Source organism: Parambassis ranga, chromosome 8 (genome assembly GCF_900634625.1).
Source record: "Parambassis ranga chromosome 8, fParRan2.1, whole genome shotgun sequence".
In the NCBI taxonomy this organism is placed as follows: Eukaryota; Metazoa; Chordata; class Actinopteri; family Ambassidae; genus Parambassis; species Parambassis ranga.
Window position 1 is genome coordinate 17,412,092 of NC_041029.1, and position 22,264 is coordinate 17,434,355.

General features: G+C 39.0%; 1 protein-coding gene and 1 long non-coding RNA gene across 4 annotated transcripts; one reads left to right on the plus strand and one right to left on the minus strand.

Moving 5' to 3' along the window:
* Positions 1 to 1,248: 1,248 nt before the first annotated feature.
* Positions 1,249 to 14,691, plus strand: LOC114440257 (uncharacterized). The gene is made up of 3 exons (XR_003671112.1): positions 1,249 to 1,313; positions 13,977 to 14,113; positions 14,470 to 14,691. It is a non-coding gene; the product is annotated as an uncharacterized LOC114440257 (long non-coding RNA).
* On the minus strand, positions 12,825 to 21,869 carry traf7 (TNF receptor-associated factor 7). Of its 3 annotated transcripts, none has more exons than XM_028412590.1 (22): positions 21,736 to 21,869; positions 20,304 to 20,468; positions 20,176 to 20,228; positions 19,995 to 20,086; positions 19,768 to 19,884; positions 19,582 to 19,674; positions 19,462 to 19,495; positions 19,157 to 19,379; positions 18,944 to 19,078; positions 18,762 to 18,857; positions 18,554 to 18,675; positions 18,312 to 18,385; positions 18,175 to 18,223; positions 17,835 to 17,962; positions 17,481 to 17,563; positions 17,334 to 17,373; positions 17,137 to 17,253; positions 16,757 to 16,879; positions 15,868 to 15,987; positions 15,649 to 15,780; positions 13,969 to 14,088; positions 12,825 to 13,880 (listed from the first exon to the last, which is right to left on the minus strand). In XM_028412590.1, the coding sequence occupies exons 3-22, from the start codon at positions 20,225 to 20,227 to the stop codon at positions 13,866 to 13,868; spliced, it is 1,965 nt and encodes a 654-aa protein (XP_028268391.1). In that variant the 5' UTR covers position 20,228; positions 20,304 to 20,468; positions 21,736 to 21,869; the 3' UTR covers positions 12,825 to 13,865. The 3 variants fall into 3 exon arrangements, with proteins under 3 accessions (XP_028268391.1, XP_028268393.1, XP_028268390.1); XM_028412592.1 differs by having other exon boundaries at positions 20,001 to 20,086; positions 20,176 to 20,231; XM_028412589.1 differs by having other exon boundaries at positions 20,176 to 20,231.
* Positions 21,870 to 22,264: the final 395 nt, after the last annotated feature.

Here is a 22,264-nt window from a genome sequence, read left to right on the forward strand (position 1 = left end):
TTGCCCTGTCGAGTGTGGAGCTCACAGCTTTTGCTCTCCGTCATGTCAAAGCCTCCCATCCTCCTTCCTTGGTCTCATTTCGGTCATCTCTCATGTCATAGGCATCACTCTGAAGTGTGTTTGGGTGCTCGGGGGGTTGAGGATCAGGCTGCAAGCGGTAAAAAAAACAAAAAAAACACAGACGGTCAAATGTGTTGTGGAGCAAAGTTCTGTTGATTTGTTTCTTAAGAGAAGATGAAGCTGTTTTTCTTTGGTTCTCCGCCTGTGCTTATCTGACACCTGGCGGTGTCTCCTCTGCTCTGCAGTGACTGTGTGAGTGCTTGAGAGAGGCCAAATGTGCGTCATGTGTTGCTCTGCTACTGACTGTATGAGCTCTGTGTGCGTGAGTGTGTGAGTGTGTGCGTGCTGTGGTGACTGGACAGTGGTGTGTTTGCAGTGACTGCATCTTATGGCCATCTGCTCTGAATAAATAAATGTTCTATACAAACTTATCTCGCCTCTCCTTCTGTCTGTGAAAATAATCCACGAGTGCCTCCATTCAAACTCTGGGACTTCCCAAAAGGGAAAAATTTAACTTCACATTAAATAAATGCTATTTTTCAATGGGAGTCTATGGGATTTTAGTGCCATTTTAACTTCATATTTCTCCTTCTTTGACAATAATCCAGTGAAATATCTGCTGCAGCTTTGAAGGATTATTTATAGTAACTTTTTAAAAATGTTTCCAATGGGAGTCTATGGGAGTTTAGTGCCATTTTAACTTCACAATTCTCCACAGTCCTGCAGTGGATTGTTGTGGGTTCTCTTCTCAACATCACAGGCCTAGTCAGAAGTATGTTTTTCCCCTTTTTTCTCCCCAGTGCAGTATAAAGTGATGAAAAAAACAATAACCAAAAAAATAATAATAAAGAAAAATAAGAATACTTAAAGTTGCTGTTTGAGTTCTTGCTTAACTCACAAAGTATTGACAAGCTTTTGACATCCAGGAGCTGTTAACCATCGTGAGATTCACCCGGAGGAGCCACAGCGCCTCCCACCGGGCTGGATTAGTTCTACATCTGGTAAATTATAATTTTACACAGGTAAGTGTTTTGTCCCTCCCAAACACAGAGAAACCATGAAAAGAATATTTCTTTCTACAGACATTGTCGTTCCCCTCATTTACTCAGTTTAAACTTTATCTTTAACAAACGGATGTCAGCTGACTAGAAAGTCAGCTGACATCCGCGCGACTCATTAACCGGCAGAGAAACGCCGGCGCGTTTTGCGTTACACCTGCCCACTTCCTGATCAGGATGACACCGCGTCGCAATGTAAGTAAATATATATATATATTTATATATGTGTATGAAGTTACATGAAGTTACAAGTAAAGCCACCAAGTGTGCACCCTATGATTGCTCCGGATTTCACGGTGGATACTGGCGAAGTTTTGGATAATACGGAGCGCGTGTGTGTTTGTGTGTGTGTGTGTGTGTCACAATTCTCTAAAGTCCTGCAGTAGATGTTCATGACACCCTCTGTGGAGATAGAGAAGACCTTCTTTAACAATAATCCAGTGAAATATCTGCAGCAGCGTTGAAGGATTATTCATAGTGATTTTTAAAAAAATGCTATTTTTCTATGGGAGTCTATGGGAGTTTATTGCCAATTTAACTTCACAATTATCCACAGTCCTGCAGTAGATGTTCATGAAACTCACTGTGGAGATAGAGAAGACCTTCATTAACAATAATCCAGTGAAATATCTGCAGCAGCGTTGAAGGATTATTCATAGTGATTTTTAAAAAAATGCTATTTTTCTATGGGAGTCTATGGGAGTTTATTGCCAATTTAACTTCACAAGTCTCCACAGTCCTGCAGTAGATGTTCATGAAACTCACTGAGGAGATAGAGAAGACCTTCTTTAACAATAATCCAGTGAAATATCTGCAGCAGCATTGAAGGATTATTCATAGTGATTTTTAAAAAAATGCTATTTTTCTATGGGAGTCTATGGGAGTTTATTGCCAATTTAACTTCACAACTCCACAGTCCTGCAGTAGATGTTCATGAAACTCACTGAGGAGATAGAGAAGACCTTCTTTAACAATAATCCAGTGAAATATCTGCAGCAGCATTGAAGGATTATTCATAGTGATTTTTAAAAAAATGCTAATTTTCTATGAGAATTTATGGGAGTTTAGTGCCGATTTAACTTCACAATTCTCCACAGTCCTGCAGTAGATATTCATGAAACTCACTGAGGAGATAGAGAAGACCTTCTTTAACAATAATCCAGTGAAATATCTGCAGCAGCATTGAAGGATTATTCATAGTGATTTTTAAAAAAATGCTATTTTTCTATGGGAGTCTATGGGAGCTTAGTGCCAATTTAACTTCACAATTCTCCAAATTCCTGCAGTGGATGTTCATGAAACTCACTGTGGAGATAGAGAAGACCTTCATTAACAATAATCCAGTGAAATATCTGCAGCAGCGTTGAAGGATTATTCATAGTGATTTTTAAAAAAATGCTATTTTTCTATGGGAGTCTATGGGAGTTTATTGCCAATTTAACTTCACAAGTCTCCACAGTCCTGCAGTAGATGTTCATGAAACTCACTGAGGAGATAGAGAACACCTTCTTTAACAATAATCCAGTGAAATATCTGCAGCAGCATTGAAGGATTATTCATAGTGATTTTTAAAAAAATGCTATTTTTCTATGGGAGTCTATGGGAGTTTATTGCCAATTTAACTTCACAAGTCCACAGTCCTGCAGTAGATGTTCATGAAACTCACTGAGGAGATAGAGAAGACCTTCTTTAACAATAATCCAGTGAAATATCTGCAGCAGCATTGAAGGATTATTCATAGTGATTTTTAAAAAAATGCTATTTTTCTATGGGAGTCTATGGGAGCTTAGTGCCAATTTAACTTCACAATTCTCCAAATTCCTGCGGTGGATGTTCATGAAACTCATTGTGGAGATAGAGAAGACCTTCTTTAACAATAATCCAGTGAAATATCTGCAGCAGCATTGAAGGATTATTCATAGTGATTTTTAAAAAAATGCTATTTTTCTATGGGAGTCTATGGGAGTTTAGTGCCAATTTAACTTCACAAGTCTCCACAGTCCTGCAGTAGATGTTCATGAAACTCACTGAGGAGATAGAGAAGACCTTCTTTAACAATAATCCAGTGAAAAATCTGCAGCAGCGTTGAAGGATTATTCATAGTGATTTTTAAAAAAATGCTATTTTTCTATGGGAGTCTATGGGAGTTTAGTTCCAATTTAACTTCACAATTCTCCAAATTCCTGCAGTGGATGTTCATGAAACTCACCGTGGAGATAGAGAAGACCTTCTTTAACAATAATCCAGTGAAGTATCTGCAGCAGCTTTGAAGGATTATTTATGGTGATTTTTAAAAAAATACTATTTTTCTATGAGAGTTTATGGGAGTTTAGTGCCAATTTAACTTCACATTTCTCCAAATTCCTGCAGTAGATGTTCATGAAACTCACTGAGGAGAAAGAGAAGACCTTCTTTAACAATAATCCAGTGAAATATCTGCAGCAGCGTTGAAGGGTTATTCATAGTGATTTTTAAAAAAATGCTATTTTTCTATGGGAGTCTATGGGAGCTTAGTGCCAATTTAACTTCACAATTCTCCAAATTCCTGCAGTGGATGTTCATGAAACTCACCGTGGAGATAGAGAAGACCTTCTTTAACAATAATCCAGTGAAATATCTGCAGCAGCGTTGAAGGATTATTCATAGTGATTTTTAAAAAAATGCTATTTTTCTATGGGAGTCTATGGGAGTTTATTGCCAATTTAACTTCACAAGTCTCCACAGTCCTGCAGTAGATGTTCATGAAACTCACTGAGGAGATAGAGAAGACCTTCTTTAACAATAATCCAGTGAAATATCTGCAGCAGCATTGAAGGATTATTCATTGTGATTTTTAAAAAAATGCTATTTTTCTATGGGAGTCTATGGGAGCTTAGTGCCAATTTAACTTCACAATTCTCCAAATTCCTGCAGTGGATGTTCATGAAACTCATTGTGGAGATAGAGAAGACCTTCTTTAACAATAATCCAGTGAAATATCTGCAGCAGCATTGAAGGATTATTCATAGTGATTTTTTAAAAAAATGCTATTTTTCTATGGGAGTCTATGGGAGTTTAGTGCCAATTTAACTTCACAAGTCTCCACAGTCCTGCAGTAGATGTTCATGAAACTCACTGAGGAGATAGAGAAGACCTTCTTTAACAATAATCCAGTGAAAAATCTGCAGCAGCGTTGAAGGATTATTCATAGTGATTTTTAAAAAAAATGCTATTTTTCTATGGGAGTCTATGGGAGTTTAGTTCCAATTTAACTTCACTAATCTCCACAGTCATTCAGTAGATGTTCATGAAACTCACTGTGGAGATAGAGAAGACCTTCTTTAACAATAATCCAGTGAAATATCTGCAGCATCTTTGAAGGATTATTTATAGTGATTTTTTAAAAAAATGCTATTTTTCAATAGGGGTCTATGGGAGTTTAGTGCCAATTTAACTTCAACATTATCCACAGTCCTGCAGTAGATGTTCATGATTTTTAAAAAAATAGTTTTTTTTTATTTTTAAAAAAATGCTATTTTTCTATGGGAGTCTATGGGAGCTTAGTGCCAATTTAACTTCACTAATCTCCACAGTCTTTCAGTAGATGTTCATGAAACTCACTGTGGAGATAGAGAAGACCTTCTTTAACAATAATCAAGTGAATTATCTGCAGCAGTTTTGAAGTATTATTTATAGTGATTTCTACAAAAATGCTAATTTTCTATGAGAATTTATGGGAGTTTAGTGCCGATTTAACTTCACAATTCTCCACAGTCCTGCAGTAGATGTTCATGAAACTCAGTTTGGAGATAGAGAAGACCTTCTTTAACAATAATCCAGTGAAATATCTGCAGCATCTTTGAAGGATTATTTATAGTGATTTTTTAAAAAAATGCTATTTTTCAATAGGAGTCTATGGGAGTTTAGTGCCAATTTAACTTCACAATTATCCACAGTCCTGCAGTAGATGTTCATGAAACTCACTGAGGAGATAGAGAAGACCTTCTTTAACAATAATCCAGTGAAGTATCTGCAGCAGCGTTGAAGGATTATTCATAGTGATTTTAAAAAAATGCAATTTTTCTATGGGAGTCTATGGGAGCTTAGTGCCAATTTAACTTCACAATTCTCCAAATTCCTGCAGTGGATGTTCATGAAACTCACTGTGGAGATAGAGAAGACCTTCTTTAACAATAATCCAGTGAAATATCTGCAGCAGCGTTGAAGGATTATTCATAGTGATTTTTAAAAAAATGCTATTTTTCTATGGGAGTCTATGGGAGTTTAGTGCCAATTTAACTTCACAAGTCTCCACAGTCCTGCAGTAGATGTTCATGAAACTCACTGAGGAGATAGAGAAGACCTTCTTTCACAATAATCCAGTGAAATATCTGCAGCAGCCTTGAAGGATTATTCATAGTGATTTTTAAAAAAATGCTATTTTTCTATGGGAGTCTATGGGAGCTTAGTGCCAATTTAACTTCACAATTCTCCAAATTCCTGCAGTGGATGTTCATGAAACTCACTGTGGAGATAGAGAAGACCTTCTTTAACAATAATCCAGTGAAATATCTGCAGCAGCGTTGAAGGATTATTCACAGTGATTTTTAAAAAAATGCTATTTTTCTATGGGAGTCTATGGGAGTTTAGTGCCAATTTAACTTCACAATTCTCCAAATTCCTGCAGTGGATGTTCATGAAACTCACTGTGGAGATAGAGAAGACCTTCTTTAACAATAATCCAGTGAAATATCTGCAGCAGCATTGAAGGATTATTCATAGTGATTTTTAAAAAAATGCTATTTTTCTATGGGAGTCTATGGGAGTTTAGTGCCAATTTAACTTCACAAGTCCACAGTCCTGCAGTAGATGTTCATGAAACTCACTGAGGAGATAGAAAAGACCTTCTTTAACAATAATCCAGTGAAATATCTGCAGCAGCGTTGAAGGATTATTCATAGTGATTTTTTAAAAAATGCTATTTTTCTATGGGAGTCTATGGGAGCTTAGTGCCAATTTAACTTCACAATTCTCCAAATTTCTGCAGTGGATGTTCATGAAACTCACTGTGGAGATAGAGAAGACCTTCTTTAACAATAATCCAGTGAAATATCTGCAGCAGTTTTGAAGGATTATTTATAGTGATTTTTAAAAAAAATGCAATTTTTCAATGTGAGTATATGGGAGCCTAGTGCCAATTTAACTTCACAATTATCCACAGTCCTGCAGTACATGTTCATGAAACTCACCGAGGAGATAGAGAAGACCTTCTTTAACAATAATCCAGTGAAGTATCTGCAGCAGCTTTGAAGGATTATTCATAGTGATTTTTAAAAAAATGCTATTTTTCTATGGGAGTCTATGGGAGTTTAGTGCCAATTTAACTTCACAATTCTCCACAGTCCTGCAGTAGATGTTCATAAAACCCACTGTGGAGATAGAGAAGACCTTCTTTAACAATAATCCAGTGAAATATCTGCAGCAGCATTGAAGGATTATTCATAGTGATTTTAAAAAAATGCTATTTTTCTATGGGAGTCTATGGGAGTTTAGTGCCAATTTAACTTCACAATTCTCCACAGTCCTGCAGTAGATGTTCATAAAACCCACTGTGGAGATAGAGAAGACCTTTAACAATAATCCAGTGTAATATCTGCAGCAACGTTGAAGGATTATTCATAGTGATTTTTAAAAAAATGCTATTTTTCTATGGGAGTCTATGGGGGTTTAGTGCCAATTTAACTTCACAAGTCTCCACAGTCCTGCAGTAGATGTTCATGAAACTCACTGAGGAGATAGAAAAGACCTTCTTTAACAATAATCCAGTGAAATATCTGCAGCAGCGTTGAAGGATTATTCATAGTGATTTTTAAAAAAATGCTATTTTTCTATGGGAGTCTATGGGAGCTTAGTGCCAATTTAACTTCACAATTCTCCAAATTTCTGCAGTGGATGTTCATGAAACTCACTGTGGAGATAGAGAAAACCTTCTTTAACAATAATCCAGTGAAATATCTGCAGCAGTTTTGAAGGATTATTTATAGTGATTTTTCTAAAAAAATGCAATTTTTCAATGGGAGTCTATGGGAGTTTAGTGCCAATTTAACTTCACAATTATCCACAGTCCTGCAGTACATGTTCATGAAACTCACCGAGGAGATAGAGAAGACCTTCTTTAACAATAATCCAGTGAAGTATCTGCAGCAGCTTTGAAGGATTATTTATAGTGATTTTTAAAAAACTGCTATTTTTCTATGAGAGTTTATGGGAGTTTAGTGCCAATTTAACTTTACATTTCTCCAAATTCCTGCAGTAGATGTTCATGAAACTCACTGTGGAGATAGAGAAGACCTTCTTTAACAATAATCCAGTGAAATATCTGCAGCAGCTTTGAAGGATTATTTATAGTGATTTTTAAAAAACTGCTATTTTTCAATAGGAGTCTATGGGAGTTTAGTGCCGATTTAACTTCACAATTCTCCACAGTCCTGCAGTAGATGTTCATGTAACTCACTGTGGAGATAGAGAAGACCTTCTTTAACAATAATCCAGTGAAATATCTGCAGCAGTTTTGAAGGATTATTTATGGTGATTTTTTAAAAAATGCTATTTTTCTATGAGAGTTTATGGGAGTTTAGTGCCAATTTAACTTCACAATTCTCCACAGTCCTGCAGTAGATGTTCATAAAACCCACTGTGGAGATAGAGCAGACCTTCTTTAACAATAATCCAGTGAAATATGTGCAGCAGCGTTGAAGGATTATTCATAGTGATTTTTAAAAAAATGCTATTTTTCTATGGGAGTCTATGGGAGTTTAGTGCCAATTTAACTTCACAATTCTCCACAGTCCTGCAGTAGATGTTCATAAAACCCACTGTGGAGATAGAGAAGACCTTTAACAATAATCCAGTGAAATATCTGCAGCAGCATTGAAGGATTATTCATTGTGATTTTTAAAAAAATGCTATTTTTCTATGGGAGTCTATGGGAGCTTAGTGCCAATTTAACTTCACAATTCTCCAAATTCCTGCAGTGGATGTTCATGAAACTCATTGTGGAGATAGAGAAGACCTTTAACAATAATCCAGTGAAATATCTGCAGCAGCATTGAAGGATTATTCATAGTGATTTTTAAAAAAATGCTATTTTTCTATGGGAGTCTATGGGAGTTTAGTGCCAATTTAACTTCACAAGTCTCCACAGTCCTGCAGTAGATGTTCATGAAACTCACTGAGGAGATAGAGAAGACCTTCTTTAACAATAATCCAGTGAAAAATCTGCAGCAGCGTTGAAGGATTATTTATAGTGATTTTTTAAAAAAATGCTATTTTTCAACAGGGGTCTATGGGAGTTTAGTGCCAATTTAACTTCAACATTATCCACAGTCCTGCAGTAGATGTTCATGATTTTTAAAAAAATAGTTTTTTTTTATTTTTAAAAAAATGCTATTTTTCTATGGGAGTCTATGGGAGCTTAGTGCCAATTTAACTTCACTAATCTCCACAGTCTTTCAGTAGATGTTCATGAAACTCACTGTGGAGATAGAGAAGACCTTCTTTAACAGTAATCAAGTGAATTATCTGCAGCAGTTTTGAAGGATTATTTATAGTGATTTTTAAAAAAAATGCAATTTTTCAATAGGAGTATATGGGAGCCTAGTGCCAATTTAACTTCACAATTATCCACAGTCCTGCAGTACATGTTCATGAAACTCACCGAGGAGATAGAGAAGACCTTCTTTAACAATAATCCAGTGAAGTATCTGCAGCAGCTTTGAAGGATTATTCATAGTGATTTTTTAAAAAATGCTATTTTTTCTATGGGAGTCTATGGGAGTTTAGTGCCAATTTAACTTCACAATTCTCCACAGTCCTGCAGTAGATGTTCATAAAACCCACTGTGGAGATAGAGAAGACCTTCTTTAACAATAATCCAGTGAAATATCTGCAGCAGCATTGAAGGATTATTCATAGTGATTTTTAAAAAAATGCTATTTTTCTATGGGAGTCTATGGGAGTTTAGTGCCAATTTAACTTCACAATTCTCCACAGTCCTGCAGTAGATGTTCATAAAACCCACTGTGGAGATAGAGAAGACCTTTAACAATAATCCAGTGTAATATCTGCAGCAACGTTGAAGGATTATTCATAGTGATTTTTAAAAAAATGCTATTTTTCTATGGGAGTCTATGGGGGTTTAGTGCCAATTTAACTTCACAAGTCTCCACAGTCCTGCAGTAGATGTTCATGAAACTCACTGAGGAGATAGAAAAGACCTTCTTTAACAATAATCCAGTGAAATATCTGCAGCAGCGTTGAAGGATTATTCATAGTGATTTTTAAAAAAATGCTATTTTTCTATGGGAGTCTATGGGAGCTTAGTGCCAATTTAACTTCACAATTCTCCAAATTTCTGCAGTGGATGTTCATGAAACTCACTGTGGAGATAGAGAAGACCTTCTTTAACAATAATCCAGTGAAATATCTGCAGCAGTTTTGAAGGATTATTTATAGTGATTTTTAAAAAAAATGCAATTTTTCAATAGGAGTATATGGGAGCCTAGTGCCAATTTAACTTCACAATTATCCACAGTCCTGCAGTACATGTTCATGAAACTCACCGAGGAGATAGAGAAGACCTTCTTTAACAATAATCCAGTGAAGTATCTGCAGCAGCTTTGAAGGATTATTCATAGTGATTTTTAAAAAAATGCTATTTTTCTATGGGAGTCTATGGGAGTTTAGTGCCAATTTAACTTCACAATTCTCCACAGTCCTGCAGTAGATGTTCATAAAACCCACTGTGGAGATAGAGAAGACCTTCTTTAACAATAATCCAGTGAAATATCTGCAGCAGCATTGAAGGATTATTCATAGTGATTTTTAAAAAAATGCTATTTTTCTATGGGAGTCTATGGGAGTTTAGTGCCAATTTAACTTCACAATTCTCCACAGTCCTGCAGTAGATGTTCATAAAACCCACTGTGGAGATAGAGAAGACCTTTAACAATAATCCAGTGTAATATCTGCAGCAACGTTGAAGGATTATTCATAGTGATTTTTAAAAAAATGCTATTTTTCTATGGGAGTCTATGGGGGTTTAGTGCCAATTTAACTTCACAAGTCTCCACAGTCCTGCAGTAGATGTTCATGAAACTCACTGAGGAGATAGAAAAGACCTTCTTTAACAATAATCCAGTGAAATATCTGCAGCAGCGTTGAAGGATTATTCATAGTGATTTTTAAAAAAATGCTATTTTTCTATGGGAGTCTATGGGAGCTTAGTGCCAATTTAACTTCACAATTCTCCAAATTTCTGCAGTGGATGTTCATGAAACTCACTGTGGAGATAGAGAAGACCTTCTTTAACAATAATCCAGTGAAATATCTGCAGCAGTTTTGAAGGATTATTTATAGTGATTTTTCAAAAAAATGCAATTTTTCAATAGGAGTCTATGGGAGTTTAGTGCCAATTTAACTTCACAATTATCCACAGTCCTGCAGTACATGTTCATGAAACTCACCGAGGAGATAGAGAAGACCCTCTTTAACAATAATCCAGTGAAGTATCTGCAGCAGCTTTGAAGGATTATTTATAGTGATTTTTAAAAAACTGCTATTTTTCTATGAGAGTTTATGGGAGTTTAGTGCCAATTTAACTTTACATTTCTCCAAATTCCTGCAGTAGATGTTCATGAAACTCACTGTGGAGATAGAGAAGACCTTCTTTAACAATAATCCAGTGAAATATCTGCAGCAGCTTTGAAGGATTATTTATAGTGATTTTTAAAAAAACTGCTATTTTTCCATAGGAGTCTATGGGAGTTTAGTGCCGATTTAACTTCACAATTCTCCACAGTCCTGCAGTAGATGTTCATGTAACTCACTGTGGAGATAGAGAAGACCTTCTTTAACAATAATCCAGTGAAATATCTGCAGCAGTTTTGAAGGATTATTTATGGTGATTTTTTAAAAAAATGCTATTTTTCTATGAGAGTTTATGGGAGTTTAGTGCCAATTTAACTTCACAATTCTCCACAGTCCTGCAGTAGATGTTCATAAAACCCACTGTGGAGATACAGCAGACCTTCTTTAACAATAATCCAGTGAAATATGTGCAGCAGCGTTGAAGGATTATTCATAGTGATTTTTAAAAAAATGCTATTTTTCTATGGGAGTCTATGGGAGTTTAGTGCCAATTTAACTTCACAATTCTCCACAGTCCTGCAGTAGATGTTCATAAAACCCACTGTGGAGATAGAGAAGACCTTTAACAATAATCCAGTGAAATATCTGCAGCAACGTTGAAGGATTATTCATAGTGATTTTTAAAAAAATGCTATTTTTCTATGGGAGTCTATGGGAGTTTAGTGCCAATTTAACTTCACAAGTCTCCACAGTCCTGCAGTAGATGTTCATGAAACTCACTGAGGAGATAGAGAAGACCTTCTTTAACAATAATCCAGTGAAATATCTGCAGCAGTTTTGAAGGCTTATTTATAGTGATTTTTTAAAAAAAATGCTATTTTTCAATAGGAGTCTATGGGAGTTTAGTGCCAATTTAACTTCACAATTCTCCACAGTCCTGCAGTAGATGTTCATAAAACCCACTGTGGAGATAGAGAAGACCTTCTTTAACAATAATCCAGTGAAATATCTGCAGCAGCGTTGAAGGATTATTCATAATGATTTTAAAAAAATGCAATTTTTCTATGGGAGTCTATGGGAGCTTAGTGCCAATTTAACTTCACAATTCTCCAAATTCCTGCAGTGGATGTTCATGAAACTCACTGTGGAGATAGAGAAGACCTTCTTTAACAATAATCCAGTGAAATATCTGCAGCAACGTTGAAGGATTATTCATAGTGATTTTTAAAAAAATGCTATTTTTCTATGGGAGTCTATGGGAGTTTAGTGCCAATTTAACTTCACAAGTCTCCACAGTCCTGCAGTAGATGTTCATGAAACTCACTGAGGAGATAGAGAAGACCTTCTTTAACAATAATCCAGTGAAATATCTGCAGCAGCATTAAAGGATTATTCATAGTGATTTTTAAAAAAATGCTATTTTTCTATGGGAGTCTATGGGAGCTTAGTGCCAATTTAACTTCACAATTCTACAAATTCCTGCAGTGGACGTTCATGAAACTCACTGTGGAGATAGAGAAGACCTTTAACAATAATCCAGTGAAATATCTGCAGCAACGTTGAAGGATTATTCATAGTGATTTTTTTAAAAAATGCTATTTTTCTATGGGAGTCTATGGGAGTTTAGTGCCAATTTAACTTCACAAGTCTCCACAGTCCTGCAGTAGATGTTCATGAAACTCACGGAGGAGATAGAGAAGACCTTCTTTAACAATAATCCAGTGAAGTATCTGCAGCAGCTTTGAAGGATTATTTATGGTGATTTTTAAAAAAATACTATTTTTCTATGGGAGTCTATGGGAGCTTAGTGCCAATTTAACTTCACAATTCTCCAAATTCCTGCAGTGGATGTTCATGAAACTCACTTTGGAGATAGAGAAGACCTTCTTTAACAATAATCCAGTGAAATATCTGCAGCAGCTTTGAAGGATTATTTATAGTGATTTTTTTTAATGCTATTTTTCTATGGGAGTCTAGCTACTATTTGTGTACAATAAATTTAGTTTTTGTATATAAATATAAAATAATATTAAAAATGAATTGATGTAAGCAGTTTTTATCTGAATTAAAATAATCAGGCCTTGTACAACAGTTTTATTGATCAAAGATCAACTCAGGCTTACATGATTATACAAGTATACAAGAAATCACTTAAACCGTGACCAGTGAAGGCGCTTTCTGTTTCTGTTGTCCCTCCCTCAGTAAGAAGCAGGCAGATCTGTGCTGCAATGAAAACACTTGTAAAAAATCTAATTTAGCCACATCATAGTTATCCTGCCAGGCAAATTTTCAACCCAATATGGGTCCTGAAAGATAATTTAGGAGAGCAGGACTTTGGCGGAGCAGCTCTTTCTGCCTGCTTCTTTCTTTGCCTCTGGGAGCTTTAAGGTTAATTACATCTGCTCAGCTAGTGTCAATCTGTTTAGGGGAGGCAAAGAGGAGAGAAAGACATCGTTACAACCGTTCCTTACTTTTCATTCACACGTATGGCACTCATTAAAACACACACATTTACACGATAACAGGCACGTGCATGCACGCTGACCGTCTGACTCTGTGTGTTATTGGTATTTTACACAACTGTACAACCACTGAGTGGCTCTGAATCCAGCTCCATCATGGCACTAATATAAAACTCTGAAATCTAGACTTCTTTACTTATTAAAAGATATTTTATAAAAGCTGGTTTCACAAAAAAAATCTAAGCGATGAGTTTTCTCTCATTCTGTCCCTTGATGGCACCGTGTCAGATTCCGATCTCTGATTTAATTTCATTTTCTGAACATCGTGTTCCTCCATGTTTGTGAAACCAGCCTTTAAGTCTTGAGTAGTATATGTTAGGCATCATCAGTACAGTTCTTAGACAACAGGTGAATCCGCAGGAAGCAGGTGGGACCGCCTCTGATGACCTTCATCCTACCTGCTTCCTGCGCAGCATCCAGTCAGTTCATTGTGGTGCAGGCATATGGCACCGCATCTGTCTTGTGGTGCCCTGTAATGCACTGGTGATGAGGCCACTAAGGAAGTGTGTGAATCACAATCAAAAAAACAGGTGAAGAGGAGGAAGTCACATGGAAAAGTTGATATGAAGTCGGCTGGACTTCAGCTGCAGAGTCTTGTTTAGCAGGTCCACACCTGAGACACAGATTCAGACAGGAGAGATGAACAATGACACAAATAAAATGTCTTCACAATGCTCATATTCTGAATTATGATTTGTTACCTTGACAGTGCTGTCAACGGCACCAGAGAAGAGGCGCCCTCTGGAGACAGCCAGCGCAGTTACACTGCCCTGATGTCTCAGTAGAGTCTGAGTGCAGATCATGTTGTCCATGCTCCACACCTGCATGAAAAGCATACACAACACTGTAAGTACGTTTCATTATAAGAGTTATAATATATACTATAATATTAGTATATTATAGTAGTAGTAATAACAATGACCAAGTTCAACATAAAGCTTTGTGATTACAAATTCCATGATTGATTGATGATTGTACTTCATAGCATTAAAGTTACGTTAGTGGATGATACACCTTCCACGGAAAGGGAAAGTTATGTTGTTGTTGACATGAACTAGCTGCTTCTGGAAAAAAATGGGCTGTTTTCTAAGTTGCTGATGGATTGTTACTAGCTTTAGCACTGGAAACTTTTAACCCTAGTTAAATGATGATGGTACTTTCACCACCTGATATTTTTTTAAGAACCCTTTATTACTATGCAGGTACAGTAGGACACACAACAGTGACTAAGGAGGAGTTGGGATCGAACCACCAACTTTCCGGTTATTGGACAACCCTGCTATACCACTGAGCCACTGCTGCCCACAATACCACCTTTGTGTAATGATCAATGTTCAGTATGACACACAGACCATACTTAACCCTTGTGCAACATTCGCAAACACTACCCTTTTGTGTTGTTCGGGACAAAAACGTCCTCTAACTTTAACAGTTAACAAATATATCAAATAAATATTTTCTTCATATTTTTTTTTGCATAGACCTTTTAATTAACTTCAGTTCTAATCAAAAGTAGTGAAAAAATCATTTTCCCCCAGGATTTTAACCCTTGAATCACCAATTTTATAAGGGGTGGTGCTGAAAATTGGAAAAAAAAAAAACACAAAATTGCTCATTTTTAATAGAAACGGTGGACTGGATGCTTTTTAACCTTTATTACAGTCTTGGTCATGTCAAACATTGGTAACAAATGTTACCTCCTACCAACAGGGTAAACCACCAACAATCAAGAATGCATGATTATGTAGTGCCATGGCTGAGCAGTCAAAGAATGTGGTTATAATGGAAGTCTATGGGACAAAAACATCCACGAACAACACATAAGGGAGAAAAAATGAAAATCCAGTGCTGTGCAAAAACTAATAATGCAATAAAGTCAATGTTGTTTCTAATGTTTGACATGACCAAGACTGTAATAAAGGTTGAAACACATCCAGTCCACATTCACCTTTTCTATTAAAAATGAGCCATTTTGTGTGTTTTTTTTCCAATTTTCAGCACCACCCCTTATGAAATTGGTGATTAAAGGGTTAAAATCCTGGGGGAAAATGTTTTCACTACAAAAAAATGATATATCTGATTATCTGATATATTTTTAAAACCGTTAAAGTTAGGGGACGTTTTTGTCCTGAACAACACGAAAGGGGGTAAAAATTGCCCACAGCGTACTGTTGACCTATGAAAATTTTTTAAATCATATGAACAAAATGTATGTAAAATTAAGCTTGTTGAGCAGAAATGATTCAATTTGCTCACATATTTACAAAGTTATGGCCAAAATAAACAGAAAAATTACGCTCAGAGGACAAAAATGTCCCGAACAGTGCATGAGGGTTAAGTTATGTTAGATGCTATCAGAAAAAGAGACTGTCCATCCTCACCCTGAGGGAGCGGTCATAGGAGGCGCTGAACACTTTGGTCTGGTCCGGGGTGGAGATGACAGCCAGGGCGTAGACTGTCCCCACATGACCTGTCAAAGTCCGCACCTGCTCCTTAGACTCGATGTCCCACACCTAGAAGGAACACACACAAACACCATCATCAACCTCAATAGAGCTAAAAAAAAAAAACACAACAGTGACCGTGTGCATCCATCTTACGTGGATGAGGTTCTCGTAGGTGCCACAGACGATGTGGTGGTTGGTGACGGCGATGGAGTAGACGCTGCCCCCGCTGGTCTGCAGGACGTGAACGCACTCCAGAGAGCGGATATCCCAAATCTGACAGGCAGGAGTAGGGTTAACAAAAATGTTGGTCTGGACCTGGATTAAAACATGTAGCTGCTACATCCAAGACCTTGAAGAGAAGCAACTTAGCTGCTCCTCCAAGCAGCTTCAACAGTTCTGAAACTCCACCAGTCCAGCTGCCACACTTCTGATCAGCTGACTGAGAATCTTCATCAACATATCGCCGTGTCACCCTTCCTTTCTCTAAGGGTTAATATTTCAACACTCCAATTCGTTGACCATAAAAGCTTCTCGTCAGCTAAGATGTTGTGTAAATGCCAAAACATTTAAAGGCATCATTTTCACTGAAGATTTGTCAAAACTTTTTTGTGACTAACTTTAAATGATTCCTCTAGTAAAGTATTGGCTGGAGCACAAAGGACAACGCTGCCTTCCTCATCTGAGCTTCATCTCCCTTTCCTCACTTCCAGTCCTTTTCTTTATCTGGATTTGTGTCCCTGAGGTAGTCATTAGTGTCTGACTGCAGAAACAAACACAGAGGCAGACAGGCATGCTCTGCCTGGCACACTGAGTACTTTCAACAGTGAAGCTTTGTTGTTTCTGTCACGACATTTTGTGTCATATTTCAGTTCTGGGATGAAGAGTATGGAGAACTGAGTGACACAAGGAAATAAATACACCTTTAAGTAATTAATCCATTTCAACCCTAACTCTGAGCTAGGAGCTAACTTAGCATCTCGCCGTCATGGGACATAGAGCAGTGAGCCGAATACGATAAACACGGAACCACCTCTCCACCTACCTTGATGGTCTGATAGGAGCCACTGTACAGGTGGTTCTGCGAAGCCACCAGAGCTCTGACCCAGTGATTCAGACCGGTCAGCTCCTTCTTCAGCTTCAGCTCCGTGCCCACGATGTCCCACACCTACACCCAAACACACCAAAGATTTAACTGCATTCACTGGGTTATTTTCAGGCTTCAATCTACACAACAGAAACACAACATTTAAACATCCTGTGTGCTTTGACACACTTTCAGGTGTCAACAACATCCACAGACACTGTCTCAAATGGGATAAGACACACTGCAGCAGTATCATCCACTTCCTGTCTCTTACTACCTTGTAAGCATGGAACTAGGATTATTAAGAAAGCACGTGTAGAATATATCTACAGCTGTACCTTGATGGCCTTGAGGGACCCACTGAACAACATGTTGTGGGAGGAAACCAACGTACACACAGGGTTGTCGTGGGCTCGGATAGTGTTGACCTTCTGCAGGGTCTGGATGTCCCACACCTACAAGATGCACAGTTCAACTTGTAACCATTGCAGGCTTTCCTCCAAAAAAACAGGAAGTAGAGGAGAGCATGACTTACAATGATGGTGCAGTCAGCAGAGCCGCTGTAGAGCCTGTTTCTGTGGAGACGGAAACAGAATAAGAATAAGTCATGCTATGGGGGAAAGGAAAGTTATTCCCAGTTGGAATGAATCTTAACCATGTGTGTGTGTTTATGTTGTATTACCCCTGGATACACAGAGCCAGTACAATCCCATCATGACCCTCGAGGGTTTTCTGACACTTGTAGGTGGTGCAGGTGTCCCACACCTTACAGAAAGCAAGGAGATGCAAAAACAAACTGATCAGAACGTGCATGGTTTTGTATGTAATGTGATATTAGGTATAGTGTTTAAGCATTTATATTTTTATTAGTGCATGCAACCTTTCTGTTTATCTACACCGTCGTGACTCCTCTAACTCTGAAGTTCTATATTTGTGGTTGAAAATCGAGGATGTGTTACCAGAAAACAAAAATTCCAAATAGGTGAATAAAGGCTTTAAAATGTTATATAAATAGTAAATAAAGTGTTGATTTTACCTTAATGGTCTTATCAGAAGAACCAGAGAAGAGCAGGTCTCCGGTGGAGTAGACACAGAGACACCAGACAGGACCCTGGTGGCCAACAAAGGTCCCTTTACACTTGAAGATCTGCTGGGGGTCGTAGGCTAGAGAGAGGCGCAGAGAAGGGATATGTTTCAAAGGTTACTGAGTATAACCACAGCAGAAAGGGTGAGGGAGAGGAAGGAGGAACAGTCAATGACAAGTAGTTCAATGACTAAATTATTCACAAATTTACAGCCTCTAAATCTCTGCAAATAATATTTTTTGTCCCACTGAGTAAGTTGCAGAATAAGAGGAGAAGACAGAATAAACTCACAGCCCAGGATTCCCATGTTGAGCCTGGCGTTGATGTGGGACAGCTCATCCTGCAGAGACATATGGTGTAAATCAAGAGTTTCAGACCAGCCCTCACACACACATTAAAGCCTGAGAGATGTGCACACACAAACTTACATTAAGCATAGAGGCATCTCTGCGGAACTCCATCAAGTCCTCACTGAGTTTACTCTGGTTCTCATCCAACACATCTGAAACATAAACAACAACTCTGAGCAAAGGACGACAGCTGGAAACATTTCTGGTTGCAATGAATGACACAATTACTTCTAAACATGCAAACCTTAGCGTTTCTGGATATATGCAAATACTGCTAATACAGACTAATATAGCCTCCTTGTGCATGCTGTTACTCTCACCAAATTTAAGCTCCAGGTTTTTCTCCAGCTGATCCAGCTTCTCTGAGAGTTTCCCCAACATGGAGCGTAAGAAAGCAATGTCCTGGTCCTTCTGAGCCAGAGTCAGCTGCATCTCATGAAACCTAAACTCACAGAGAGGCCACAGATTAAATACAAGAGCTGAACAACTGGTTACCAGAAAGAAACAAACATTTGAGATACAGCTCACCTGTCATCGGTCTGCTGCAGGAACTCCTTCAGGCCTTCAAACTTGCACACCTCCAGGTGTGTTTCATATGTGTCCTGGTTACCGATGAACGTACAGCTGCAGAAAGAGTCGGGGTGTCAGTGTCGGGGCGCCTGTATAACCATTACTAATATGAAACATATAAAGAGTGGGGGGGGACTCACCCGTATTTGGAGTGCGGACATTTAATGTGCTCACATTCTTTAAGGTGCGCCTCCAGGTTCATGGTGAGCAGTGGAGGGCAGGAGGGGTTGTTGGGGCACCGAACTGGCCTGTAGTCACAACTGGCCTCATGTTCTCTGCAGAGAGCCAAGGAAGAGAATTTTCAGCTTCAGTTCATATCCTTAAAAAAAACCTGTAGAGTCTTCCATCCTTACTTGCGTGTGGACAGTTTGATGGTGAATGGGCAGCCCAGCGGGTCCACCTCATACGCTCCAGGTTTCCCGGCCACCGTGGATGTGGCCGCTGCAGCTGCAGCCGCACCGTTTCCTGTGGCCCTGCAGCCGTATTTACAGTGGATGAAGAGCTCTCCGATCTGCTCGGCTACTGCGATGTTGTTCACCACAACTGTGAGTTTAGCGGCATCCACTGGGCACTTGTCTGTGAGGAATATAATCACCAGGTAAGACCTGAAAACATGCACCATGACAGGAGTCGGTGGAAACAGACGGTTAAATCTCACCTGAAGTTAAGGCACATCGCCTGCAGAAGGTGTGCTGAAGAAGAACAGGTGTGTTTGTATTACTGTTCTGACATACACAAAGCTGGACAGACAGAGGACGGGCCGGAGAAGTATACTCACCCCACAGGTGGTGATAACAGGGTCCTTGAAGACGTTACAGCACAGCTGGCAGCACAGTTTCACTGACGGCTGCTCTGCGAACACCTGAGGCTCCTGCTCACAAACACATGCTTATTTGTTGATGTGTCTACGTCATGTGTGTAAAACTATAAATGTGTTAGTGTTTGCATGTGCTGGGCTTCATACCGTGTCCTCCTCCTCTTCATGCAAAGAGAAAGTGGAGCGCAGAGACATGTTGGACTCAGAGTGGAGTGATCGGACTGAGATGGCGGAATCAGACCTACGGGGCGTGCCGATGGGAGGCTGGGGAAACAGAAGAAGGCAAACATGTCACCCAGCAGCACAGCATCAACACAGCCCCAGCATGTTTCACCCAGAGTTCTTGTATCAAGTGTGCAGGGTTGTGTGTTTACCATTACATCGTCATCATCACGAGGCGAGTAGGTCAGAGTGCTTGAGGAAGATGGAGTTCTTCTGTGCTGCTTGTAGGTGCTGGATCCCTCTGCTGAATAAACAACAAATAAGACAACACAAATAAGGTGATGCCTAACAAAAAATAATGTAACTTCAGTGACTTAAAGCAAAAAAACTCACCTTTAGCTCCAGCAGCCACGGCTGAGAAGGAAGGAGTGAATGATGCTTCCATCCTGCTGTGCAGTAAAGAAACAGTACAGTTATTACAGCACAGCAGATCCGGAGGATAATCTGGATGTACTTCTAACCCCGCTGCCAGAGTCTGCTGGAGGAGTGAAGGGAGATACTGGGGATGTTTGCTGTGGCGGCTGCTACTGTTGCTCCTCCGGAATTTCGATTGTAGCGCTGCTCATAACCCAGAGTGCACACACATACACAGAAGGAAGCCCTCAGTGCTGGCTGGAGTGTTAGGCCTGGGGAGAAAAAAGAAAAGGGACAATAAAGGTTTTAACTGTGACATATCAAAAATAACATCAAGCCCCGTCAGTTCCATCTGTGTAGAGGTGCAGGATTAGCACATAACACACTCACACTCGGCTCAAGAAAAGGTGGTGATTGCCAGCTGCAACATTGCAGCTTAAAGCAAGATGAGAGACAATTAAACGAGGGTGAGGTGCATGATTGGACAGTGGAGTTACTGTTACTTACCTGAATCCCAACAACACAAACACAATGATCTTCATTCAATCTTTCCAACAAAGTACACGAAACAATGACACTTACTCTAAACTTTCTGTTTCTTTACCAGTCAAATTATATTTTCACTCTTGGACAGTTTTTATATTCGTGTCAGTCACTTTTTCCCCTGAAACTGATTACCCGGATAATAATCCTCAGATTCATTAGTAATGAAATGTTAGTTTAAGATGAGCCCCCCTTGAAAAATACTTACAGTATTCAAATATAGTATTTTGGAAGCTGCTGCCTACTCGAACATGCAGCTGAGTAGTGGAAATTCCAAAATTGCATAATTAACTTGTCATGTGGCCTCACATACCCTCTGATGCTGATGCAGGAACAGCAATACGCTGATATAGTGCACATAATCATTCATAATCAATACACAACAAGACACTCTGATGTGATCATCAACCATCAAACACACAGAGGAACGATGCGACGAAAAAGCAACACAGCTAAATAAATAAAAACAAATCCAAACCCAGACAGCTAGCCACTGATGCAAACACACAGGTATGTGGACCGTCAGCTGTATGAACTGTCCATTGAACTGTCCATGTCCTGTCCATGTCCTGTCCATGTCCTGTCATGTGCTCCAACCACCGCCGCTGTCTTTTTTTTACCAGCCTGGAGATTCCCGTAAAACGGAGCCAGCGGCGCAAAGAGGGGGCGGAACACACAGCGGACCAAAGTTTAGCGCAGTTAGCTAGCTAGCTAATTGTTCAAACGTCAAATACGTAAGAGCACAAGTGTTTCACTGTGTTCTAGCGTTTACACAAAGCTTCTCCTCAGCCGTGAACAACATTCAAAAACTGTGATAATTAGCAGGTTAAAGTGTCGTGCTTGCTAGCTCAAGTTAGCTAATGTTGCATTTTTTATTAGCAATCACTGCTACTGACGATCTTAACAAAATACGCTAACTACTATCTTAGTAGTAGCGCTAATCAGTGGTGAGTGAGGGAATCGTGTTAAAATGGACGTTTTCGTCAGCAGACTTACCATCATCGTTATTTTTTAACAACAACGCAGCTCCAAGTCTGCAGATGAATTCCTAAAATCTGCCTCTCCGCCTCACATACACACAGCTCAATGCGCCGCGGTGTGTTCTGGGAAGTATAGTCAAATGGACCCCGCGTAGGATCTCGCCTGCGCTTGTGTGGAACCACACTACCCAGAATGCACCTCGCGGACCTGCCGCTGGATTCGGCGCTGTCAGTAAATTCCGCAAACCAGCTGCAGAAAGCACCAAATATGTCCACCGTCTGTCCGGTACCGAGCCGTTTATTGGTTCGTGGGCCAGACCGAGACATCACGCGACAGGCTGCAGCCATATCGCGAGCCACTCATATCACATTTTCGCCAGTACTGAAAACGGCGTTTTTTTCACGTCGTACGCCGTCGAAAAACGCCGTTTACGTCATACGGCTTACGGCGTTTTCTAATATTGTAATGATCTCCGCCCCTCCGCTATCTATCTATCTATCTATCTATCTATCTATCTATCTATCTATCTATCTATCTATCTATC

What these genes read in the sequence shown, in the direction of transcription:
- traf7 (XM_028412590.1), bottom strand. Translation starts at nt 20,227, where the DNA reads ATGGAAGCATCATTCACTCCTTCCTTCTCAGCCGTGGCTGCTGGAGCT. An exon ending in CTGGCTCTGTGTATCCAGGG is followed by an intron (nt 17,374 to 17,480) that starts GTAATACAACAT and finishes CCGTCTCCACAG; the next exon opens with AAACAGGCTCTACAGCGGCT. An exon ending in CCTATGACCGCTCCCTCAGG is followed by an intron (nt 14,089 to 15,648) that starts GTGAGGATGGAC and finishes CTTTTCATGCAG; the next exon opens with GTGTGGAGCATGGACAACAT.